General features: G+C 34.1%; 10 protein-coding genes across 10 annotated transcripts; 1 reads left to right on the forward strand and 9 right to left on the reverse strand.

Annotated features, from left to right (window-relative positions):
- Positions 1-731: 731 nt before the first annotated feature.
- Positions 732-1990, reverse strand: BX664DRAFT_293328 (uncharacterized protein). Its single transcript, XM_051542036.1, has 2 exons — positions 1821-1990; positions 732-1740 (listed from the first exon to the last, which is right to left on the reverse strand). Exons 1-2 carry the CDS (start codon positions 1981-1983, stop codon positions 815-817), a joined length of 1089 nt encoding a protein of 362 aa, XP_051403903.1. The 5' UTR covers positions 1984-1990; the 3' UTR covers positions 732-814.
- A 140-nt stretch (positions 1991-2130) lies between these two features.
- BX664DRAFT_293329 (ribonuclease H-like domain-containing protein) lies at positions 2131-4686 on the reverse strand. Its single transcript, XM_051542037.1, has 5 exons — positions 4341-4686; positions 3619-4251; positions 3445-3544; positions 3288-3378; positions 2131-3216 (listed from the first exon to the last, which is right to left on the reverse strand). The coding sequence occupies exons 1-5, from the start codon at positions 4659-4661 to the stop codon at positions 2205-2207; spliced, it is 2157 nt and encodes a 718-aa protein (XP_051403904.1). The 5' UTR covers positions 4662-4686; the 3' UTR covers positions 2131-2204.
- Positions 4687-4840: 154 nt separating this feature from the next.
- On the reverse strand, positions 4841-7225 carry BX664DRAFT_326964 (kinase-like domain-containing protein). Its single transcript, XM_051544330.1, has 6 exons — positions 7136-7225; positions 6956-7079; positions 6811-6901; positions 6695-6748; positions 6345-6589; positions 4841-6291 (listed from the first exon to the last, which is right to left on the reverse strand). The coding sequence occupies exons 1-6, from the start codon at positions 7188-7190 to the stop codon at positions 5043-5045; spliced, it is 1818 nt and encodes a 605-aa protein (XP_051403905.1). The 5' UTR covers positions 7191-7225; the 3' UTR covers positions 4841-5042.
- A 695-nt stretch (positions 7226-7920) lies between these two features.
- On the reverse strand, positions 7921-8914 carry BX664DRAFT_356890 (DASH complex subunit Ask1-domain-containing protein). Its single transcript, XM_051547919.1, has 2 exons — positions 8700-8914; positions 7921-8609 (listed from the first exon to the last, which is right to left on the reverse strand). Exons 1-2 carry the CDS (start codon positions 8877-8879, stop codon positions 7956-7958), a joined length of 834 nt encoding a protein of 277 aa, XP_051403906.1. The 5' UTR covers positions 8880-8914; the 3' UTR covers positions 7921-7955.
- Positions 8915-9298: 384 nt separating this feature from the next.
- Positions 9299-10357, reverse strand: BX664DRAFT_326971 (cytochrome c oxidase, subunit VIb). The gene is made up of 6 exons (XM_051544331.1): positions 10291-10357; positions 10176-10190; positions 10059-10074; positions 9885-9911; positions 9597-9708; positions 9299-9486 (listed from the first exon to the last, which is right to left on the reverse strand). The coding sequence occupies exons 1-6, from the start codon at positions 10313-10315 to the stop codon at positions 9427-9429; spliced, it is 255 nt and encodes an 84-aa protein (XP_051403907.1). The 5' UTR covers positions 10316-10357; the 3' UTR covers positions 9299-9426.
- A 155-nt stretch (positions 10358-10512) lies between these two features.
- On the reverse strand, positions 10513-13722 carry BX664DRAFT_383922 (uncharacterized protein). Its single transcript, XM_051549146.1, has 2 exons — positions 13104-13722; positions 10513-12987 (listed from the first exon to the last, which is right to left on the reverse strand). Exons 1-2 carry the CDS (start codon positions 13672-13674, stop codon positions 10580-10582), a joined length of 2979 nt encoding a protein of 992 aa, XP_051403908.1. The 5' UTR covers positions 13675-13722; the 3' UTR covers positions 10513-10579.
- A 439-nt stretch (positions 13723-14161) lies between these two features.
- On the forward strand, positions 14162-16563 carry BX664DRAFT_347635 (uncharacterized protein; the record flags this gene model as incomplete). The annotated part of the gene is made up of 3 exons (XM_051547553.1): positions 14162-15209; positions 15273-15683; positions 15746-16563. 3 exons carry the CDS (start codon positions 14162-14164, stop codon positions 16561-16563), a joined length of 2277 nt encoding a protein of 758 aa, XP_051403909.1.
- Positions 16564-17021: 458 nt separating this feature from the next.
- On the reverse strand, positions 17022-17884 carry BX664DRAFT_326978 (uncharacterized protein). Its single transcript, XM_051544332.1, has 3 exons — positions 17749-17884; positions 17432-17596; positions 17022-17359 (listed from the first exon to the last, which is right to left on the reverse strand). Exons 1-3 carry the CDS (start codon positions 17841-17843, stop codon positions 17230-17232), a joined length of 390 nt encoding a protein of 129 aa, XP_051403910.1. The 5' UTR covers positions 17844-17884; the 3' UTR covers positions 17022-17229.
- Positions 17885-18232: 348 nt separating this feature from the next.
- Positions 18233-21505, reverse strand: BX664DRAFT_293343 (uncharacterized protein). The gene is made up of 2 exons (XM_051542038.1): positions 20866-21505; positions 18233-20777 (listed from the first exon to the last, which is right to left on the reverse strand). The coding sequence occupies exons 1-2, from the start codon at positions 21464-21466 to the stop codon at positions 18373-18375; spliced, it is 3006 nt and encodes a 1001-aa protein (XP_051403911.1). The 5' UTR covers positions 21467-21505; the 3' UTR covers positions 18233-18372.
- Positions 21506-22107: 602 nt separating this feature from the next.
- On the reverse strand, positions 22108-23399 carry BX664DRAFT_326985 (COPI associated protein-domain-containing protein). Its single transcript, XM_051544333.1, has 6 exons — positions 23299-23399; positions 23115-23224; positions 22904-23035; positions 22805-22814; positions 22680-22734; positions 22108-22540 (listed from the first exon to the last, which is right to left on the reverse strand). The coding sequence occupies exons 2-6, from the start codon at positions 23206-23208 to the stop codon at positions 22319-22321; spliced, it is 513 nt and encodes a 170-aa protein (XP_051403912.1). The 5' UTR covers positions 23209-23224; positions 23299-23399; the 3' UTR covers positions 22108-22318.
- Positions 23400-23799: the final 400 nt, after the last annotated feature.

Genomic DNA, 23799 nt, shown 5'->3' on the forward strand with positions numbered 1-23799 from the left:
ATTTTGCATCGATGACCAGATTCATTTGATCGTAATATGATTACAGATGTATTTCTTATTGTACTTTTCTATTGATGTAATGAATCATCATCATAGGTGGCATGATGTTCTCAATGCGGATGATATGGATGTTTTGAAATCTATTTCATGTGAAATTACTGACTTCCTCTCAAGAACAATCAGATTGCACACTCTTCTCTTTGTTTAGTTTTTATGATTTCCCCGCTCTCTTTATTATCACTTGTATTATTATTATCCACTGTTGTATTTTACTTATGTCTTCTTATATTGTATACCATAGCTTTTTTTTTTTTTTTTTTTTTTTTTTTTTTTTTTTTTTTTTTAGTTATACGATCTACACCTAATCATCATCATAATAATAAAAGAAAGAAGTCTTCCATTGATATGTCGCTTGATTGATGATACAATATTTTATAAATATAATCACTTTGTTGTGTGGAAATATGGATGAGTGATGGTTGTCACATCAAAATAGATTGGAAAAATACATCGATCTTTTCTGGAAATATCATTCTAGAAACCTATCAAATACATGGATCGGTTAACAGTACAAGCTTCCCTTTCTCTTTTTTTTTATGCTATTCCATTGTAAACGATTTCCAAGTATATACAGTAATAGAATTTTTTTTATGCTATTCCATTGTAAACGATTTCCAAGTATATACAGTAATAGAATTTTTTTTTTTTTATTTAAATAATATGAGGATATGATGAACGATCCTAAAAAAAAAAAAAATCAATGAATAAAAAAAAAAAAAGGAAAAAGGAATTAATTATGTATATAGGAAGGAAACTAGTCTATTTCTTTGTCAAGGAGTTTCATCATCAATGCCATGGTATAATGAGCGTCGTTGCCTTGTACAAAAAGAAGAAAAAGGAAAAATGAGTGATGATCCCATTCATTCTTTTTATTATTATTACCTGCATTGTGTAAACAAAAATGATCGATATCCATCAAAGTCAAACATCTACCCAAAGAAGGAGGATTATGCATATCACCAACATAAGCACCATAGAGAGTATCGGTATTGACAATGGTGACCAAAGCACTCTGATCGACATCCAAAGTAGAAGCCAAAGTATTGTTTTCTAAGACAGGCCAAGCAAACTTGCATTGTTTGAGATACAATAAATCACTATTGAGACCATGACCGACCAAGACAAAACCACCATCACGCTCGGTGGCCCATGCCAGATCTTTATACAGTTCATCCAGGGCTTGCTGCAAGGTACACCAGATAGACGTGCCAAAAGCGAAACTGAGGCGTTGATCGTCGACGTATTTCCCATTGGTCAAGTGGCGGTAGGGCAGCATCATATAATGTTGATCCAAGTACTTGTTATGGCGACTGTCGTAAAGGGTCCAGCCAATTTCCAACAGAATAGAATGATCGGCTTCGTAAGCTTCAATGTCCAATGACACAAACACATATTGCTTTTCTCGTAATAGTCGTTTTGCTTGCTGCCATCCCATCTTGGCCTCCATCCATTTCCGTTGTCGTTTGTTCGCCTGCGTCACCTGCTTTGCTAGTTTTTGATACATGGTACGATCCGTCATGATTCGTTCTGTGCTTTCATAATCGTACTTGGATTCGGTCATCGTAAGAGGAATATCTGGTACTTGATCCATAGCCAGATCACGCACCATCAAATCCACCAATTGATGAGCATGAGACACAAGAATATGAATACGATGTTCTTTGGTCATTTTGTGAATACCTTTTTTGAGTGCAAAAAAAAAAAAAAAAAGAAAACTGTGAGTTGAGAATCTTTTTTTTTTTTTTTTTTTGATATATTACCATGATATAAAGGGATGCCAGCATAACCCATTGTATTACCAGAAGAAAATAACTGTCCAGGTTCCAAGTACCGTTGTAAACTAATGTCTGTTCTTGAAGAGAAATTGTTTCTCCAATAATGTTGAATATCTTTCCAATCTACCACCAAATCGTTTTCATTCATCTTGTTCAAAAAAAAAAAAAAAAAAGCAGAAAAGAAAGACATCAAAAATACTTTAGTGCGGAACTCTAAATATCTTCCCCCTTTTTTTTTTTCCTATTGCCCACGTCAAAATAAAGAATGAGAAAAAAAAATGATTTTATTGATGGAAAAAAAAATGAATGTACAATGGAAAGAATATATTTCTATAGCTAAATAATAATAATAATAATAATAATCTATCACTAGTTTATCTTTTTGGATTTCTTTTTGGTTCCAAGACTTTTCACTGTAATGACTTCATTATCATTTGCTTTGCGTTTCTTCTTAGTTTCTCGTTGATCGGCAGGTGCATATATATGTTCTTCTTCTGTTGTAGATGATTCTTTTATAGATGATTTTTCTTCTTGTTGTTGTCGAATAGAAGTATGATCATGTACAGCCTTAATTTTCAATTCATCAAAAGGTAGGGTGATGGTCATTGTAGCACGAATATGTCCAGCGATCTTTTGAGCATCCATTTCCTCTTTGGTAATAGTAGCTTGTTTGTTGGGTCCAAATAAAACAGAATGTGTTGCTGCCAATTGACTGACTATGTCTTGACGTTGTTGATATACTTTTTCCAAATCAAATACCGAAGGATCCACTTTCTTCACTGGTCGTTTTATTGGTTGTTCTTGTTGTTCTTGTTGTATTGATGATGTCGTGACAACAGTGTTATTGCTGATTGGTTGTCTATCTAAAGAAAGTTTGTGATCAGTCTCTTTATCCATGGCAAGACCTTCCATCTTGGCACGTTGGATTAACATATAAATAGCTTGAGCATTTCTACGAATACTAGGAGGACAAGGATTACAACAACCAATGACACCAGGAGAATCAGTAGGCATACGTTCCACCAAAGCAAATAACATATGATTGGGAAGGATAAATCGAACGGATTCATCTTCTTGTCTTGCAGTTGTATCGCGCCATTGATGTAATGCCTTGAATACACAAAGTTGTTGTTGATTCATAGAATGTCGCCACTTTATCAGCAAGTTGTACCATCCACCTGGTCCCCTACCATGTTCAGCATCATAGACCTCCTTTTCATAAACTTTAGCACTTGTCATTGCCGATCGTTGTAACACTGCCCGTAATAAATTTTCGTTGCTTCCAGATCCAGCCAGTAATTCTTCCCGTAATCGATCGTAGATATATAAAAGATAGTGTGTATCAGATCGAGCATAGTCGATCATTTCCTTTGGTAATGGCCTATAGAAAAAAAAAATCATCATTAGAATTTAAAAAATGGTTTCTATTATTATTTTTTTTTTCAATCTTACCGAATTCTCCAATCAGCCAATTGGTATTTTTTGTCAGCATCTACATTGCAGTATTTTTTCAATAGATAAGCCAGACTATGATGAGGGAATTCTAAGAAAACCATAAATATTAATATATGATATTCCTCTTTTTATAAAAACAAAATAATCGTCTTACCCAATAAATGAGTGGCATCATATGTATCAAATAAATTCACAATATAAACACCAAAGTCCCGTTGTAACCAGATAATATCACTTTTCGCACCATGAAGTAACTAGATTATTAGCAAAAAAAAAAAATATACATAAGTATGTGTTAGGTTGTCAGTAAAGTTTTTCTTCTGTTTACCTTGACAATGTTTGGATCAGCAAAGTAATCATTGAGTTTCCAGAGCAAATGTCGTAAGGTCAAAGTATCAATGATATAGTCTTGATCACGAGTACTCAATTGCATCAAACAAGTAAACCCTTGAAAACTGCGATAATTATGATGTTCCAAATCAATAGCTAATTCTTGCACACCTTCGAGATCTTTGAGCATACTATCCAGAGCTTGTTCAGAGTCAACCCAAATCGCTTCAGTATCATCAAAGGATGAATACATAATAGGATCACGAGATTCAAAGAGATGATCAGGATAGGTAATATGTTCGATTTCATAGGCATAAGGATGAGGCATGGCAGGAGGAATACCAGAGGCAATGACACTATCGGTAATAGGTTGTTGTTTCTCCAAAGGTACCATAGCATGAGGTTTGACAGTAATCTTGCGTTCAAAGGGAACCGTACTAGAATTGTCAATACGATCCTTAAAGTGCAATTGAGGTCGAACTACATTGCTAGCATGAAGTAGTTTGTATTCTAACTTGTCACCTGTACTTGATTGTTGAGAGATCTGAGTCACTTCTGCTCGATTATTCTTCGCCACAATATCATCTGCATTGTTGTTATTTTTGCCGGTCATTTCGTCCAAACAAACATCCTATTGATATTCAAAATAAAATAAAAATAATAAAAGAGTAAGTATTTATATCTAAAACAAAAAGTATTCAAAGAAAGAGAGATCTTTACCGCACGTTCGAATAATCCATCAATGACATCAATCACACTTGAGAAACGATCGTTCACATCATCAATGTCGTCCATTTTTTGATCGGTACCCACTCCAAGATCTTTTGCACAATGAGCTGTCAGTTTGTTACCCAGGTTCAAAAGAGCTTCACCCGATTGATCCAAGTCTCTGGCAAAATGGCGATCCAATGAACGAAAGAAACCTAGATCTTCCACAGGAATGCAATTGGCAGCATTGGTGGCTGAGGTGATCGCTTTGAATAAAGAAGCTTGGTAATTTTGAAAATCGGTAATAGGATCCGGAATGTCCGAGGAACCCATTTTTGTATAAGAAAATAATGTGTTGCCAAAAGAAAAGAGAACGAAGAAAAGAAAAAAAAAAAGATTTCACCATTTTATTGCCTGAAAGCAGTCATCACAAAGAAAAAGAGTTGATTTTTTTTTTTTTACTTGTTGCATTCAAATTCCGTCTCCATTGGACGCTTCTATTATTACAACAAAACTATCAAAGGATGAGATAATGTTTTTATTGCTAAATAAAGAAAAACAATACAAGACTGAAATATGGTATAGGGAAATGTCTATTCTACTAGGGAAAACAAATTCTGTAATATACAACAATAAAAAAAAAATGATGATGATGTGTGTAAAATAATTTTCTACAAATATACAAAATAATAAAATATAACAAGGTATGGGTAATCATGCAGCATCAGGAATAACAGGAGTTCCAGCACGACGGTTTCTCAATAAAGTAGCTTGATCCATATTCAACTTGAATACATGTTTTCGACGATGAGAAGTAGGAGTAGAGAGATGATGTTGTTTTTTGACCGAGTTGTCCTTGGTTGTTGTTGGTACATGAGCAAATCCTTTTCCACTGATAGCTAGCTGTTCAGCCTTGGCCATTATTTCTTCAGATAATCCTTCAGTTGCTGGTACACTGCCGCTGTGAGTAGTTGATGATGTGTCACTGCTGATACTTTGTTTGGCTTCTAAAGTAATAAGTTGTTGATCTTCAATGTCACTCTCTTCTTCATTGTCCTCTTCTGTCCATTCATCTGAATCCCGTAGTTGTGGTGATTCTTCACCCATTCGTTGAACGGCATATGTGATATCCAATATTTCTTTCAGAGAGGCAAATCCAGGGGTGAATAGATCTTGTCGTTTGGTATTATTTGCTGCAGATGGAAGAGGTTTGATTTCATCCTGTGCTTCTTGTTCCTCATTTTCATTCATTTTGACAGATCGTTCATTTTTATCTTCTTGATCCACAAGAGTAGGATCCAAAGGATGAGATGATGATCCAATATTATCGGTTGTCGTTGTTGTCGCTGTTGTTGTGACCGTTGTGGTGGGTAGAGTACGTTGGGCAGCAACAGCAGCATTTTGCATAGCTTGAGTGCGAGGGTCCTTCATACGATGTAACTTTGTATCCTTCTTGCCTTGATATTGTTGCATCCATGGGTGAGCGAAAAATTGATCAATGGTGTATCGTTCATTAGGATCCACACAGAGTAAATGAGAGACTAAATCTTTGGCTGATTTCGAAATCGGATCCCACCAAGGACTAAGAAAAGTATATTGACCTTTCATCACCTTTGTTGTAAGTGACCTAATAGATTCATCATAGAACGGAGGAAAACCACAGAGCATAGTATAAAGTAAAACCCCCAGACTCCACAAATCAACAGACTTGGAATAGCGTTGATCTGTAACAACTTCAGGAGCAGTGTAACCGACCGTACCACATGGAGTGAGAGTATCAGTGTCCCATATCACTTTGGAAAGTCCAAAATCCGCCAATTTCACATTGCCAATACCGCCTCCACCTTTGCCATGAATGAATTCGCCTTCATCTACTTTGTCTTCTTCGATAAACACTACTTTGGGTTTCTTGGAGGGTATAATTGGAATGGGTTCGATCAATATGTTTTCAGGTTTGATATCACTATAAAAGAAAGGATAAATATCGTCTATTGGTTTTATTCAATATATTCTTACCGATGAACAACACCACATTCTTCATGAAGGTATCGTACTGCAGATGCCACTTGATAGATCACATGACGTGCCAAGTCCTCACTAAAATAAGTAAGTTTTACAATTTGATGGAAGAGTTCACCACCTTCACATAGTTCCAGTACCAAAAAGTAGTAATCATCCGATTCAGAAAAGTGATTCAATTTGACAATGTTAGGGTGATTGACTCCACGCATAATTTGGACTTCTTTCAGAATATTGGCACGCTAAAAATTTAAAAGGAATAAGTTTATGTATATATACCTATCATTTATTTCTTTTTTTTTTTTTTAAAAAAAAAAAAAAATATATATATAGATATTAGTTCTTACCTCGGTTGCTTTCGTTCGTTTTTTCAAACTTGGATGTAAGTGAGTATTATTTTTCTATAATATAAATTATTATTATCTAATATTCCATATATATATATATATATAAGTATACTTACGTCGTTTAGTTCATGTTTTTGAGCTATTTTGATAGCTACAATTTGACCAGTTTCTTTGTCTCTTGCCTTGAATACATTAGAGAATGCACCACTAATATAAATACATATTAGTATTTTATTCGTTTGTTTTATTTTCCTAACTTACTCGCCAACCTTTGATAGTAATTCAAAACGTTCAAGACCTTTGTAAATGGGTAACTTTGATTTACGTGAAGTTTGTTCTTGTAGAAACTTTGTAGCAGCAGCATTAGCTTCTTCTGCTTCTTCAACTATAAACAACAAAAGATATGAGTACCAAATGACATTCAATATATAAATTACTTACTAGTAAGTTTGGCTGATTTCTTGTTTTTAAACAAGTTTCGTATAATGTCAATCATAACACTTATATAGCGTAAGGTTTGATAAAATGTCAAGAAAAAAAAAAAAAGAAAAGAAAGAAAAAAGAACAAAAAAATCAGCCTTAACCAAAAAAAAGTGCCAATCTAATTGGATCCCCGCTGATCCTTTTTCTTTTTGAAACCTTGCTTATGATACCCGTGCAGCCGATAAAGCTTACCCCTCCTCTTCATCCTCTGAGCTTAAAATGAAAACCACCAATCAAGTTACACTGATGACTTCATTGGATTGCTTGGTAAAAGAACAGATTCAACAATGATGACATGGTCTAATCCCACTTTCTAACCTCTTCTCTCTCTTTTTCAATTGCCACTATTTTTATATATTCATGATGTCATGCTTTTATTTTCTTTTTGTCAAAAAACGACCCAGAATAGTATTCTTCCTTTGTCAGGTGTTACACACTGACGTTGAAATATGACCCATTGACTTGTACCGGAATTGTGAGTTGAAATGGAATTCAAAAAATTTATGCCTATTTTGATTATTTTTTTTTTCTGTCTTCCCATTTCTGGATGAGTTCTCTGCGCTATAATATTATCAATAGCGCTATTACCAACCCCATCATCATCATCATCATAAAAATCATCACCAAACATCGTCCATCTTTCTTACATTGAAGACATCAAGGATCATTTCCAATCATCATATTCATCATTGTATATATTTTATTAAAGAAGGGTAAATGAATATATGTATACGTCTAATAACAAAAAAAAAAAAAAAAAAGGTAATGATTTTCTAAACTAAGTATATTCAACAACAGGGGAGAATTCATAGGCCATATCAGTATCTCCATCATCATCTTCTTTGTCGCCCATTGGTTTATCATCGTTCTCATTAGTATCATTACCGTTGTTGTTATTGTTATTAGTCCGGCTGATACCAGTCATACTGTTACTTGTGCTGTTGGAGCTGTCACTGACTTGATCGTCATCCATATTCATCATAAGTAAAGAAGTGAGAACATTAGCAGGTGTCGTGACGAGAGGCGTCTTTTGTAGTTGAGCAAGTGGTGTACTGGTGATCATATTTGTTAGAGGTCTTGAAGTGGTTCCAATATCTGAGGATGATGACGATAATGAAGAAGATGAGTTGTATATTTCTTGATGAACACTCCGTGCAATGGATATATCATGTTGTGTAGTGTGTGATGTTGTCGCTGGTACGGGTGGTCCTGGTGGTCGTAACATGCCTTTACCACTATCGCCTAGGGAAGACAGATCGGAGGTGCCAAGTGTGGTATGTAAATCTCGTTGTAACCGTTCCCATGGTGATGATCGATTGCCAGTCTTGTAACGTTTCGTATTATTTGATGTGAATGCTGGTCGATTCGTGTGTTGTTGTTCCGTAAGGTCATCAAGACCATATTCTGACGATTGTATGAAATGAAGCCACAGCTAGATGATAAAAAAAAAAAAAAGAGTTAATATTCTCAAGTATTTCACCATTTCTTTTATAATTTATTTTAATATTATTCAAAATATTACCTTGCTACTATTCCATATTTCTCTACTTGCTTCGGCAAACTTTTCGATTTCAGGGAGAATAGATGCTGACACGATTTGATTACAACGTGCAAAGTTGTGATCAATGGATTGAAGTGTAAGAGTAATGTTTTGTTGTAGTTTTTCTAGTTCTGCATTTGCGTCTTCGTCGGATATGGACATGAGTAATAGGGACTGATTAAAAAAAAAAAAGGAAACAAAACGAGAAAGGGAAGGAAGAAAAAAAAAAAGCGTGTCTATCTGTCTATTGAGGCGTGTGAGGACGTTAGGAACTCCGGTTACTAAATTGGGTAGACTTCCAAATTTTTTATTATGTCTTTGCCCATTGCTTTCAACGATCAGATCAAATCAATAAAGTTTATCATTCTCTCTCTCTCCATCTCTCCCTCTCTCTGGGCATCAGAATAATGAAACTGTAGCGGATCATCCTTCATGCTAACGACATATAAATAACTTTATAAACGAATTTGATTGTTTTGATCAATTAAGATCATCTTCATCGGCAAATAAAATAAAAAAATATCGAATGGTAAAAAAAAAAAAAAAAAAAAAAGGTGACAAAAAAAGAAGACAAAAAGACATGAACAAAAAAAAATGAAGAACATACTTCCCACTAAAATGTGTGTAGGTTCTTTATGCTTTCTTTATTATATATGAAACACTCTACTAAAAAAAACCAAACAGTCAAGCATCCATCAAAAGTCATAGTCTAAACGGTAAAGTTGGAAGGGTTTTCACCGGCTTCACGTTGAGTATCCCACTTTTCAATCTACAAACAAATAAATAAAAATATGAATCAGTCATCTACTGTTTATTCCTTTTTTTTTTTTTTAACATAATCATCTTTTTGTCTTCTTCTTCTTTGAATCAATAACTTACCCAAGAGTTAGGGCACAAGCTGTGATAATTTCTCCAGAATTGCTTGCAGGGAGCGAAGTCTTCACCACGGGCGTCGATACACTTGAAGTAATCGACATAGTTTTGCCAGCAGCTAAAGTATAAATAGAAAGTAAAAAAAAAATAAAAAATCATGTCAGTATCAAATAAAGTAATGATCAACATACAAAACGTCCTTCTTGTCTTCTATTCCCTGCACTACACACATTCTTTTCTCTTTCTCTCGGTTCCTTTTTTTTTCTCATTTGTATAAAAAAAAACGATACGTACTGCTTGGTTTGGTTTGTGTTGGGGAAACTATAATGAATAGATGTAAAGTAAAAAAAAAAAAGAAAGTCAGTCAGTTGATGTCATTTGCAAATGTGAGACGAGCTTGTTTTTTTTATCAAGGGTATCGAAGGTTTTTTTTTTTTTTTTGCTGTTGTTGTTATTGTTGAGTATTACCGAGCATCGAAAGGAGCTGTGGAAACAAGTAGAAAAGAAATAAGTTAGTGATAAGTGATAATCAATAAGAATTTTGTTCAAGTCTATAGAGACTTTCCGTATTCGTGACTTTCTTACCTGTTTGCATGGTTTCTATACGTAGGTGTTATATAATGAAAATGTGAGAAGTATTAGTTATCAAATAAATGACCATAGCTTCTTTTAAACTGTTCTTTTTGTTTTTAGAGCATACCAGCAGATGGGGCAACGTCAGACATGATTAATGATAAATAAAAAAGAGAGAAGGGTTGAAAGAAAAGAAGACGGAGAGGAAAAAAAAAACATTTTTCAAAAATTCTTCGCGTAGAAAGCAGGGTCAAAAGATGTGAAGTGACGTCGAAATCGGTCTTTCAACAAATATAGTAGATAGGCTTGAAGATGGATCCAAAGACTGACAAAAAAAAAAAAAAGGATTCATGCATACAAAAAAAAAAAAAAGTTTATTGATAACATACAATATAATACAAATAAATATAAATAATCTAAACTATATTGGATGTCACTGAACCAACAGGTTTCATAGATCGTCTTTTACACCATTTGTAAAAGTCACCAAAGCCAATATAAAGAATCACAAGGCCAATATCAAGTCCCCATTCCCAAGATATACCCAATTGTCGGAATCCTTTGACAGCTACTCCTGGTACGTAAAAGAAGACCATCAAAATAAGAACATCAAATGCCAGTGTACCAATCCATGTTCGTGAATCCAATGTTTTTCTGATGCCATCCATTCCCCATTCATGAGTCCTATAACTTCGACAATGAGCCATTGTTACCAGAGATGCCAACAAGTATGTCGCTAATAAGGATGCACGGCTACGATAAAGAGAATCACAGAGTCCAGATTGATATTCAGAGTCACAGTTCACACCAATCACTCCACTTGGACCACTCATACCAGAATAAAGAGGCACAAAAAAGGATACCGCACAAATGATCGCTGTTGCTATAGAATACGTCAATGTGTCCATGATGATTTCCCTGTTGAATAAATTTTCACCAGAAGGCCGAGGAGGTTCAAGCATTACTGTCTTGGAAGCAGGTTGGATACTAAGAACGCCTGATGGTGGTGTAATAGAAATATAAATAAGGATCATCTGTAAGGTAGACAGTGGAGCAATAGAATGACCAATAGGATCACGTACAACAAGAGCAATAAGAACCACAATAGCACCACCAGCCAAACAAATCCAGTAGTAAAGGAGGAACCGTTGCATATTTTGATAGATACGTCGTCCTTCCGCAATAGCTCGAATAATAGTAGCAAAATTGTCATCCGTGAGAATAATATCAGAAGCTTGCTTGGCCACATCACTTCCATTTTTTCCCATTGCAATACCAACATCCGCAATACGTAAAGAAGGTGAATCATTGACTCCATCACCAGTCATCGCAGAAATATTTTGTCGTCGTTTTGAAGCTTGAATCATCTTGACTTTAGTTTCAGGAGAACACCTAGCAACCACCAGAGGAAGTCGTTCCAATTGATCAATAGCATCATCAGACATAGCATCGAATTGTGTACCTGTCATCACCAGTGATCGAATGGTTTCCTTGGACATCGTTGTTTCATTCAAAATATTGATTTCTTTTGCAATAGCCGTTGCCGTAATTTCATGATCACCAGTCAACATATGTACAGAAATACCAGCACGATGAGCTTCACTGACAGCTTGACGAGATTCAGCACGAGGAGGATCATAAATACCAGTAAGGCCAACAAATACCAAATCTTTTTCCATTTCATCACGAGAAGTCGTTTTTGCCTTTTCCAAATACATATCCATTGAGCGATAAGCCATTGCCATGACACGTAAACCCTTTTCAGCTAATCTATCCACAGTTGTAAACACTTGAGCCTTTTCTTCTTCCGATTTCAAATTGACACAAAGAGGTATGATTCGTTCAGCAGCACCTTTGGAGAAAAGCATGATTTGATGATCGCTATTGACATAAAGAGTAGACATTCGTTTGATAGTAGAATCGAATTGATGTTCAGCCAAAAGTTCCCATCCAGTTGCCAAGAGATCAGGTTTTCCCATATTGAATTTATGAGCCAATACTTGTAAAGCCACTTCAGTAGGAGCACCACTTGCTATCCAATCATCAGAATCAGTCACTTCATCATCCACCTTTTCATGATTATCACGAGTTTCTGCCTTGGTACTAACTGAAGCCGTGTTATTGTTACTAGTATAATCATCATTGCCGGTACGTCGGTGAATACTAGACATGTTGCACAAAGCTGCACATTGGACCAAACGTTCCATATCCGTACTGATTGCCTTCTTGTCGACCTTGGAATCTTGTAAAGTGATTTCCTTTGTATTATCAATCCCTTGAGTATGATAAACATCACCTTCCGGAGCTAAACCATTGGGTTCCACATAATAAAAACCATCGTTCAAAGTCCAAAAACGTACTACCACCATCTTTGCCATTGTCAATGTTCCAGTCTTGTCAGAAAAAATATTAGTCACGGAGCCTAGCGTTTCCAGACATTTTAATTTTCGTATCAACGCCTTTTGAGCCGCCATTTCTTTGCCACCCATTACAAGACTTACTGTTAAGACAGTAGTAAGACCAGCAGGAAGAACAGACATTGCAGCAGTCATACAATACATTCCAATATCATAGTTAGCCTTGAATTTGACAGTAGCAAGTACGATGATAACGCAAAGAGCAGAGATTGCCATGAGAGCCAAATACATCTTGTTGAGAGCCTTTTGAAGTTGAGTGGTATCATTGTCACCAGCATCTTTCAATTGTTTTGCCACTTTTCCAATTTCCGTGTTCATACCAGTAGCAACGACGATACCTTGTCCACGACCTTTGGACACAATGGTGGAACTATATGCCATATTGATTCGATCACCAAGTGGTTCATCTTTCAAAACAAATAGAAAAAAAAAAGTAAAAATAAAAAAAAAAAAAAAAAAGTTAGGGGAAAGAAAAGAAAAAAAAAAAAAAAGAAAGTTTGAATATTTATTTTTTTTTTTTTACCTGGATTTTCAAAGACAGTAAGAGATTTTGCCACTGGCATAGATTCACCAGTAAGAAGAGCTTCATCGACTTCCAAATTTGAAACAAAAATTAAACGAATATCAGCGGCAATAGAATCACCTTCCTTGATCAATAATAAATCACCAGGTACCAATTCCCTACTTTCTATTTGTACTTCTTTTCCATCACGAATCACTTGAGCCATAGGAGAAGAAAGATTACGTAAAGCAGCCAAGGTTTGTTCAGCAGCATATTCTTGAGAAAAAGATAAATAAAGATTTAAAAGAGTAATGACCACCAACATAGTTCCTGTAGCATAATCTTGAAGTGCATAAGAAGCAGAAGCAAAAATAATAAAAATCCAATTCATAGCATCAACCAATTGATGAAGTAATACCTTAATCCATTTTGATCCAGTATCAGAATTCAATTCATTGTATCCATAAATTTGGTAAATGGCAGTAAGATCAATATCAGATAGACCTGTCAATATAGATGTAGAAAGTGAAGCGGCCACTGAATCAATAGATTTTGTATGCCAATATTCCTTAATATTAACATCAGTTGACATTATTAGAGATAAAATCAGTACAAAATAAAACTTTTTTAAAGAAACAAGAAAAAAAAAAAGTAAAAATCTATAAATTTATAAGAAAAAAAAAAGTTTAGGATTGGATCAGTAACGGAGATTAAAACATTAGCCAGTAATGATAGATCGCCTTGTGAGCATTAGAAGAGATGAAGACATTCGTCTTTAACGTCTTGTGAGGATATCAAGATGGGAACATAGACTACGTAATGATAGAAAAAAAAAAAAAAACTTAAGAGACTTTTTATCTATTTAGATTATTCTTAAGTCATACCATCTGAACTGAGAAAAAAAAAAAGAGAAATCCATTATAAAACAATTTCAATACAATCCAATTATTGAACCTGTATACTTGTAAACATCTTTAAAATGCCGCTAAAGCAAAAAAAAGAAATCATTTTTCTTCTTTCTTTTACCTTTTTTTTTTTATTTTATTTTATTATATTATTTTATTTTATTTTTCCCAAGGATGCATAGCTTGCTGAACAAACGTCATTGGGTACCAAGAAGCAATAGTGTTACACCTATACCCAATAATAAAGAAAGTCGTCTAGGACATAAACACGAACCAACAGGTACTACTTGTTCTTCTGTCAAGAATCTTATTCCTTCTCTTTCCACATTCAATCTTCCACCAAGTTTACCAAATCACGTCGTCAATTCTGCTTCTAGTCTTTGTTCACCATGTAGCAGTAACACAACTACTATTTTATCCGATATTGGTAGTACTCAACCTTTGGAACACAACGATACTAAAATAGTTGAAGAAACGCCTCCTCCTATTTTTGCATGTGACCAACAAACAGCATATCCCACAACCTTGGATCAATACGGATCGCCAGACTTGCAACAATATCAGTTACAACAATTGGGTGGAATTCAACCAGTTAAATTATTATTAGAACGATTGGAGGCATGGCAATACGTGACAAAATGTTTATATAATCACTTTGAAGCTCTGGCTCTTTTGGAATCTTCCGTCGTCAAATCTTATCATAAATTAGAAAACTTGTTGGAATTTGATCAACATGGTATTAGTAGTCTCAAACATAACAACAATGATAATAATCATCATCGCCATCATCAACGTCAGTCAGATATAGTGGAAATAAAAGACAACAATGACATTGGATTATCATATGGAGAAGAATCAGAACAAAAAAACAAATCATCACCATCTTCTTATTCAACAATTCAACATCATTTTGCAAAAACTGGAGGTATTCGACAAGTATGTGACGCATGGCAAATGTATCATCTGAAGAACGCCAAAGATCATGCCGACTATGCTGCCTTTATACGAACTCAAGGATTACCTATTTTAGCCAAGATCAAACATGAACTCAAATATATTATCCGGTCCGTACGCTCTGATGATCGTCTTTCTCTTACTGTGTTGGCCAAAATGAAGGATGAAACTGCAAAACGTTTGACTAGATTGGATCAACAACTTAGTTTTTTTGATCGACATCCTGATCATGGTTTTACCAAAGAAGATCCTTGGTTGATGAATACACGTAAGCATTTCTTCTTCTTTATTTCTCATTTATTTATTTATTTTTCTCTTTTTCTTATTATAGGAGTTATTACGCAGATGATCAAGATGTATCAACAAGAAAACAAGATGCATGAAACTGTCATTCGTTTACAACGTGAGATCATGGCACTCGAAAAGCAATTGATGGATGATCTTCGTCATCTATGTCAACAATTGTATACCCTTCGTGAATCTAGCTGGTTGGGTGTAGATCAAGGATTACAGGAAATCATGCGGACATTTGACAGTGTAGTAAATGATAGAGATTGGTGTACATTCGCTGAACATTGCAAGGATCAATTGGTATCTGAAAACGCCTCTTACCGACATCCCAACAAATTAGTTTATCCCAATCACAGTCATCCTTTGGTTCAACCTCTTTTTGCTGCTAGTATGGAAAGGAAATCATCAGTATTACAGAACTGGCATGAATATATCTATGTTCTTACTCCAGGTAATAGTTTTTTTTTTTTTTTTTTTTTGTCATTGTACTTATTTTTTTTTTCTTATATATAGCTGGATTTTTACATGAATACAGAAATAAAAAGACGTATCCATCACATCCTACATCCACCATTTTTGTACCAGAATACAGTGTGACCACATTATCGACCAATCGACATCATGACTTAATATTTCAACTTCAACCTTATGCATTAGCACCAAGTTTCCCTCGAATCAATTCAACTGGTTCTATGGATGCTAATGGAAACAGCAATGGATGTAAACAATCTAATCATCGGTTTCGACGGGGAACACGACCTAGGAAAACAATTACTTTGCGTGCAAAATGTGCTCAGGATATGCAAGTATGGATGGAACATCTCACGTTATGCTCTCATAGATATCGTCCAATGATGCAATACCCTCGACCTTCTGTGGGAGATATAGGATCTTCTGTGGCAGTTTCTCCAACACTTGTGAATCAAGATATTACTTCTCCTAGATGGTTATTGTCTCCATCACCCATGTCTCGTGCAACTACAACTAATCTCAACACACTGGCAACATCATCAGCTATTCAAAGTATCAATAATAATATTAATCATCATCATCATGAAGCTGAGGAGGAGGAGGAGGATGATCAGATGTCAAGTATCAAAAACCAACAGCAACAAGGAACTACAACAGGATTCTCGGTACTGGCAGACTTCATATCTTTTGCATCAAAACAACTAGCAACTGATCAACAAGGCCCATCAGAATCAAAACCGGATGATCCACCTACAATTGTATCACCAACTCCAGCATCTACGGCTGAAACAATATCAGAAGGATCTACTGAACCCAACGCTACTAGAGCTAGTATATTGACTGGTGTACAATACCCCTGATTAGATTAATTTATTTAGTTAGTATCAATTCGTATTTTTTTTTTTTTTTGTAATAAAGCATTGTTTTAGTTTTGACTTTGTCTATTTGTTGGTTTTTTTCTTATGACATTGAACCTTGTAAATGAAAACTAATACATTAAGAGAAATGATATTCATACTGAATGGATATTCCCCAACAATTTCCCATTTTTAAGACGTTCTTTTTGAAATAAGTGTACAAATCTCATCTGATCTTCCCAAGAAAAAAAAAAAAAAAGAAAAAGTGTGTGTATGTGGATTATTATTATTGAACTATATAAAATCTATGGGATGCTTAACAAACATGTGTAGTTATAGTATTTACATGGCATATAATATATAGTTGCAGTATATACATGGAATATAATATATAAAGATGTAAATATATGAAAAGAGAAAAAAGCAGCAAACAGAATCATCATCATTCCTAATAAGGTAAATCCATAGAAAATGAAAAAGGTTATGATCATTTTTATTGATTAAGATTAAAAATAAGGATGATTTCAGAATAATAATAATAATAATAACAAAAATAAAAATAGAAGAATGAAATGTGATGGAAAATATACAAGAATTGAAGGAAGGTGGGTATGGACAAATGGAATAACCAAATATAAAGTAATGATCTATAACAAAAAGAAAAAGAGTCTAAATATCACGACTGTTGTCAGCAAGACTGATCAAGCTTGCAGATGTATCTAAAATATCCAATGCACAAGCTTGTTCTGCCATGGCAAATTGATGAACGGCTATAGCACCCCAGATCATGACCAATTCACTAAATCAATATTCCATATGAGTCTTCTATCTAATAATATATAAATCATTCTCTTTTTTTTTATTTATTTACCTTTGAGGAACTTTAACGATACCAATATGTGTTTCTTCATTCCAATCCAGTACATCGATCTTACTCCCAGTTCCTGCCCATCCTAGTGTTGATTGAATTGCTTGTTGAAGACTCATACGGAACGCCACTTCAGTCATCTTGACGTCAAGTCCATTTTCTGACCAACTGTTTTTTTTTTTTTTTTTTAAAAAAAAAAAAAAGAGAGAGAAAAAGAGAATGTGTGCGTATGTGTATGTATGTAAAGAAGAATAGTTAGCTTATTCCATAATAGATAAATGTATCACCAATATCCACCTTTTTTTTCACTTATCACGTACACTTTTATTTTGAGATATTGCCATTGCTTCAAAGGGAGATGATTCTTGAACCACGGTTTCATTACCATGGAAGTATCTGGGGAGGATGTCGCCATTGTTGTGGAGCAAAGATCAAAAAGAATGAGAAAAAAAAAAAAAAAAAAAAAAAAAAGCGAAGAAAAAAAAAAAAAAAGAAAAAGAAAAATTTGCTTTATTCCATTTACCCTGAGCCACAAAAGAAATCTTTCCCCATCTGGTTTTGAATGGTTTGGCCGAAATCCAACTAGCAGCATTCATCCATGATCAATTTATTATATAGAAGAGTAAAATGAAATGACCAACAAGATGATTAATATATTTATCGATTTTGGAAAGAAAATTTACTATCACAAATAATAATAATAATAATAATAATAATAATAATAATAATCTAAAGGATATAGCAAAAAAAAAAAAAAAAAAAAGTCTAATACTACATTGAATAGTCTAAAAGACAATAAAGATCATCTGATGATAATGATGATGATGAAATAAATAGATAAGTAAAGGGTAAAGAATCTAATAATAATAATAATAAAAATAATAATTGTATATACAATCTATAATTATAAAAGTATGGGAGAGATAAATAAATAAAATAATAAATCAAACTGAAAAGTCCATCGTAGGTTGACGAGCCAAAGGTTTCATGAATATACGCTTGCACCATTTATAGAATTCACCAAAAGCGATATAGAATAGATTGAGACCAATAGCTAATCCCCATTCCCAAGTGATACCCAGTTGTCGAAATCCTTTAATAGCCACATCTGGAATATACATGAATAAAGCCAAAAAGATCACTTCAAGTACAATGGTAATCATCAAAGTCTTGCTATGCAGAGTCGTCAAAATACCTTCCCAATTCCATTCAATATTACGGTAACTTCGACAATGGACCATCACAAACAAACAAGATAAACTGAGGGTAACCAAAAGAGATCCACGGGCACGATAGAATGAATCACATAAACCAACTTGATAATTTGAATCACAATCTATTCCACTGACACCATTACCAAGAGTATAGAGAGGTACAAAGAAGGCCACTATAGAGATCACTGTCATGCCAATACCATATGCCAATGTATCCATGATGATTTCCTTATTGAAGATGCTTTCCGTAGGAGGTCGAGGAGGTTCCAACATCACCGTCTTGGATGCCTTTTGCACACTTAAAGCACCAGCAGGAGGAGTGATGACAATGTACAAAAAAAGAATTTGTAATGTTGACAAAGGAGCAGCTGTTTTTCCAGATGGATCACGTACACCCAAACAGACCAAGACCATCAAGGCAATACCAGCCAAACAAATCCAGTAGTAAAGGAGGAACCGTTGCATATTTTGATAGATACGTCGTCCTTCCGCAATAGCTCGAATAATAGTAGCAAAATTGTCATCCGTGAGAATAATATCAGAAGCTTGCTTGGCTACATCACTTCCATTTTTTCCCATTGCAATACCAACATCAGCAATACGTAAAGAAGGTGAATCATTGACTCCATCACCAGTCATCGCAGAAATATTTTGTCGTCGTTTTGAAGCTTGAATCATCTTGACTTTAGTTTCAGGAGAACACCTAGCAACCACCAGAGGAAGTCGTTCCAATTGATCAATAGCATCATCAGACATAGCATCGAATTGTGTACCTGTCATCACCAGTGATCGAATAGTTTCCTTGGACATGATTGTTTCATTCAAAATATTGATTTCTTTTGCAATAGCCGTTGCCGTAATTTCATGATCACCAGTCAACATATGTACAGAAATACCAGCACGATGAGCTTCACTGACAGCTTGACGAGATTCAGCACGAGGAGGATCATAAATACCAGTAAGACCAACAAATATCAAATCTTTTTCCATTTCATCACGAGAAGTCGTTTTTGCCTTTTCCAAATCCATATCCATTGAGCGATAAGCCATTGCCATGACACGTAAACCCTTTTCAGCTAATTTATCCACAGTTGTAAACACTTGAGCCTTTTCTTCTTCCGATTTCAAATTGACACAAAGAGGTATGATTCGTTCAGCAGCACCTTTGGAGAAAAGCATGATTTGATGATCCCTATTGACATAAAGAGTAGACATTCGTTTGATAGTAGAATCGAATTGATGTTCAGCCAAAAGTTCCCATCCAGTTGCCAAGAGATCAGGTTTTCCCATATTGAATTTATGAGCCAATACTTGTAACGCCACTTCAGTAGGAGCACCACTTGCTATCCAATCATCAGAATCAGTCACTTCATCATCCACTTTTTCATGATTATCACGAGTTTCTGCCTTGGTACTAACTGAAGCCGTGTCATTGTTACTAGTATAATCATCATTGCCGGTACGTCGGTGAATACTAGACATGTTGCACAAAGCTGCACATTGGACCAAACGTTCCATATCCGTACTGATTGCCTTCTTGTCGACTTTGGAATCTTGTAAAGCGATTTCCTTTGCATTATCAATCCCTTGAGTATGATAAACATCACCTTCCGGAGCTAAACCATTGGGTTCCACATAATAAAAACCATCGTTCAAAGTCCAGAAACGTACTACCACCATCTTTGCCATTGTCAATGTTCCAGTCTTGTCAGAAAAAATATTAGTCACGGATCCTAGCGTTTCCAGACATTTTAATTTTCGTACAATAGCTTTTTGATTTGTCATTTCCTTGCCACCAAGCACAAGTGTCACTGTCATTACAGTTGTCAAACCAGCTGGAAGTACAGATAAAGCAGCTGTCATTGCATACATGCCCACATCATAGTTAGCCTTGAATTTCACGGATGCCAACACAATGATGACACATAAAACAGACGCCACGATGAGAACCACATACATCTTGTTCAAACTTTTTTGTAATCTTGTCATATCACCATCACCAGCTTCATCTAACTTGGTTGCCACTTTGCCAATTTCAGTATACATGCCAGTTGATGTCACTATACCACGACCACGTCCTTTGGATACAATAGTAGAACTATATGCCATATTGATACGATCACCCAATGGTTCATCTGTAATAAATATATATATAAAGAAATGATTTACGTCAATAATTTTTTTTTTTTTTTTTTTTTTTTAGATATCATTATATAATTTTACCTTCATTTTGTAAAACAACTAATTGTTTAGATACAGGTAAAGATTCACCAGTCAATAAAGCTTCATCAGCTTCCAAATTTGAGACATAAAAAAGTCGAGCATCAGCAGGAACAGAATCACCTTCCTTGATAACAAGTAAATCACCGGGCACTAGTTCACGAGTAGGAATAGATTGTTCTCTACCATCTCGAATCACATCAGCAGTAGGAGATGATAGACTACGAAGAGCGGCCAATGTTTGTTCAGCGGCATATTCTTGAGAAAAGGACAGTAATAGATTACAAATGGCCAAAGCAACCAAAACAGAACCAGTTACATAATCTTGAAGAACCATTGCAGCAATACCTAAAGCAAGGAAAATCCAATTCATCAAATCCAAAAATTGTCGTAAAAGTACTTTGATCCATTGAGGTCCAGAATTGGAAGATAATTCATTATATCCATAAATGTGTAATCGGTTACTTGCTTCTTGTTCTGTCAAACCAGTTTCGAGAGATGTATTCCAAGCATTAACTAATGTATCCAAATCTTTTGCATGCCATGATGATTGTTGAATTTGTTGTGCTTCAATGCTAATATCATCTTGTTTTTTGATTCCCATTTCCAAATTAAGAAAAATAAAATGAAACGGAAAGAAAAGTAAAAAAAAAAAAAAAAAGAAAGATTTTTTTTTTAAACGAATGAAAGTCAGATCCCCTTTTTTTATACCTTGTCAATTTTTTTTTCTTTCCGAATTTAACAACGGCAGGTGCGCCGCTATATTAGTCATTGGTCACTGAGTTCATATCATGTTTTTGTATCGATTTCCATAGGTCGGATTAGTGCGCCGTTGAGCGAAGGATTCCTGGTAGTGATCCCATCAATATCATATATTATATATGATTTTTATTATATAGAACAAATATCTAATTGTATCAACAAAGAAATTTCTTTTTAAAATATAAATCCATTTGTTTAAAAGAATGAATTATATCAAACTTTTTGTTTTATTACCTTGAGAATACATATCAGGACATATGGTAGAACATTACTTGATTTAGGTGAATCAAGTTTTCCCTTGATAATTTCGATCCCAGAATTTTCGTTTTGTTCTCTTGTTTCCAATTCATGCTGTTTCACAATAGTGAACCATAAAAAAAAATTAAAAAAGACTTCCAGGAGTCCCAAAAAAAATAACCTACTTTGTAATACTAGTAGATCAATAATCATCATCAGTAATTTATTTATTATGCATCATTCGCCGTCCAATATTCGTCATCAAGTATTATTCATCATCATCCTTATAAAAATTAATTGAAGAAGGTTTATTCATAGATAAGTATAACAAAAACAGAATAATAATAATAATAATAATAATAGTAATAGTAATAATATTAATGATAATAATAATAATAAAACGTGAATAAAAAAATTTTCATCCTAAATCCACAATATAAAAAAAAAAAAAACGTAACTATATATTTCCTCCAGAAACATACCCGGCTTCCGCAGCTGATTGACCATAAGGGGATCCTGTTGATTGTTGTGGATGTTCGTTTGCCCAATTTGAAGCCCGAGTTCCAAGTCCAGCTCCGTGTTGTAAAGAATCATCCAAGGCTTCACGCTTCATATTACTTGGAGGTTCGATCGAAGGAACAAATTGAAGAATAACATAAGCTACACCAGCGATCGCCACCTAGATAAAAACCAAATCATACACACAAACAAACAAAGAAAAAAAATAAAAGAGTTTTAGTTCAAGAACATATGAAATAACTATTTTGTAGCCAACATTTGAATAAAAATAATAAAAAAACATCTTTTTGTATACTTACAATTACACCAGATGCAATACCGAGAGCAAGATAGTTCAATAAAATACATCCAATACTAATATATATATAAATAAGGTGAATATGAGACAAGAAAAAAAAAAAGAGGTGTTTCATTATCCACTTACAATATATAGACTACAAAAAAATAAAAAAAAAATAAAGATAAAGATTATATCACATGAGTATTTATATATACATATATTGATTTTATTTTATTTACTTACAAATACCACGACCAAAGAATGAGAACATGAACGATACATGTTGAGATACAACAGATGGTAAACGAAATTCAAATAAGAATACCATAACACCAAATAATATACAATAAATACCACGAATGAATTGAGGGAATCCTACAATAATAATAATAATAATAATATAAGATAAGGTTAATAAGATGATATATATTTTATTTTACTTTATTGAATTTACCTCCAGTAAGAATAGTAACTACACCACCAATAATCATAAATGCACCCACAATGATATTAACTACCCGGAATATAAGACTGTGTTCTATTTGCATAATAATAGTAATAGACCTAAACTATCGTTGTACAAAGGAAGGGTTAAGAAAATATAAAAAAAAAATAGTTGTTATTCATAATGAACTTACTTTACGTATATTTCAAAATAATATAAAAACAATATAAAAATAATATATTGATAACTATAAGTAAAATAAAGAAAGAAAAACAAAAAAGAAATGAAAAAGAAATGAAAAAAGAGCCAAGGAAAAGAAATATCTCTGCAAGAATCCGACACATCTTCGGTGAAATCGTCCGGAGATTGAATTATCCGCCAAGAGGTTGGTAGAAATATATATATAAAAGGGATCATTACTGCATTATGAGAATAACATAAATCAAATAATGAGTTTTCCTATCAACAAATTGCATATATTTAGACATCTGCATATCTTTTTCTTTTTTTCCTTCTTCTTTTATTATTATATGTTATTATATTGCATAACATCCAAGTGTGATAATCAAAGCATGCAATATAGAATACAGTTTACAGTGACAAACAAGTATCATATAGAGAGAGAGATCAGTATATGAAAAAGAAAATGATCCGGAGATTGAAACTTTAATGCTTTGGCGACTTTTTTTTTTTT

The sequence above is a fragment of the Halteromyces radiatus genome (genome assembly GCF_025201355.1).
Source record: "Halteromyces radiatus strain CBS 162.75 chromosome Unknown BX664scaffold_2, whole genome shotgun sequence".
Taxonomy (NCBI): Eukaryota; Fungi; Mucoromycota; class Mucoromycetes; order Mucorales; family Cunninghamellaceae; genus Halteromyces; species Halteromyces radiatus.

Coding starts and splice junctions, on each gene's coding strand:
- BX664DRAFT_356890 (XM_051547919.1), bottom strand. CDS start 8,879: ATGTCCATATCCGACGAAGACGCAAATGCAGAACTAGAAAAACTACAA. Junction 8,610..8,699: donor AAATATGGAATAGTAGCAAG/GTAATATTTTGA, acceptor TTTATCATCTAG/CTGTGGCTTCATTTCATACA.
- BX664DRAFT_326978 (XM_051544332.1), bottom strand. CDS start 17,843: ATGGCGACATCCTCCCCAGATACTTCCATGGTAATGAAACCGTGGTTC. Junction 17,597..17,748: donor CAATATCTCAAAATAAAAGT/GTACGTGATAAG, acceptor AAAAAAAAACAG/TTGGTCAGAAAATGGACTTG. Junction 17,360..17,431: donor ATCGTTAAAGTTCCTCAAAG/GTAAATAAATAA, acceptor ATATTGATTTAG/TGAATTGGTCATGATCTGGG.
- BX664DRAFT_293329 (XM_051542037.1), bottom strand. CDS start 4,661: ATGGGTTCCTCGGACATTCCGGATCCTATTACCGATTTTCAAAATTAC. Junction 3,379..3,444: donor TGATGCCACTCATTTATTGG/GTAAGACGATTA, acceptor TGGTTTTCTTAG/AATTCCCTCATCATAGTCTG. Junction 3,217..3,287: donor TTGGCTGATTGGAGAATTCG/GTAAGATTGAAA, acceptor TTTTTTCTATAG/GCCATTACCAAAGGAAATGA.
- BX664DRAFT_293343 (XM_051542038.1), bottom strand. CDS start 21,466: ATGGGAATCAAAAAACAAGATGATATTAGCATTGAAGCACAACAAATT. Junction 20,778..20,865: donor AGTTGTTTTACAAAATGAAG/GTAAAATTATAT, acceptor TATTTATTACAG/ATGAACCATTGGGTGATCGT.
- BX664DRAFT_326964 (XM_051544330.1), bottom strand. CDS start 7,190: ATGATTGACATTATACGAAACTTGTTTAAAAACAAGAAATCAGCCAAA. Junction 7,080..7,135: donor GAAATCAGCCAAACTTACTA/GTAAGTAATTTA, acceptor TGTTGTTTATAG/TTGAAGAAGCAGAAGAAGCT. Junction 6,749..6,810: donor AAAAACATGAACTAAACGAC/GTAAGTATACTT, acceptor TTTATATTATAG/AAAAATAATACTCACTTACA.
- BX664DRAFT_326971 (XM_051544331.1), bottom strand. CDS start 10,315: ATGTCTGACGTTGCCCCATCTGCTG. Junction 9,709..9,884: donor AACACAAACCAAACCAAGCA/GTACGTATCGTT, acceptor TTTATACTTTAG/CTGCTGGCAAAACTATGTCG. Junction 9,487..9,596: donor GCTTGTGCCCTAACTCTTGG/GTAAGTTATTGA, acceptor ATTTGTTTGTAG/ATTGAAAAGTGGGATACTCA.
- BX664DRAFT_326985 (XM_051544333.1), bottom strand. CDS start 23,208: ATGCAAATAGAACACAGTCTTATATTCCGGGTAGTTAATATCATTGTG. Junction 23,036..23,114: donor AGTTACTATTCTTACTGGAG/GTAAATTCAATA, acceptor TTATTATTGTAG/GATTCCCTCAATTCATTCGT. Junction 22,541..22,679: donor GTATTGCATCTGGTGTAATT/GTAAGTATACAA, acceptor GTTTTTATCTAG/GTGGCGATCGCTGGTGTAGC.
- BX664DRAFT_293328 (XM_051542036.1), bottom strand. CDS start 1,983: ATGAATGAAAACGATTTGGTGGTAGATTGGAAAGATATTCAACATTAT. Junction 1,741..1,820: donor TGGCATCCCTTTATATCATG/GTAATATATCAA, acceptor CACTCAAAAAAG/GTATTCACAAAATGACCAAA.
- BX664DRAFT_383922 (XM_051549146.1), bottom strand. CDS start 13,674: ATGTCAACTGATGTTAATATTAAGGAATATTGGCATACAAAATCTATT. Junction 12,988..13,103: donor TACTGTCTTTGAAAATCCAG/GTAAAAAAAAAA, acceptor TTGTTTTGAAAG/ATGAACCACTTGGTGATCGA.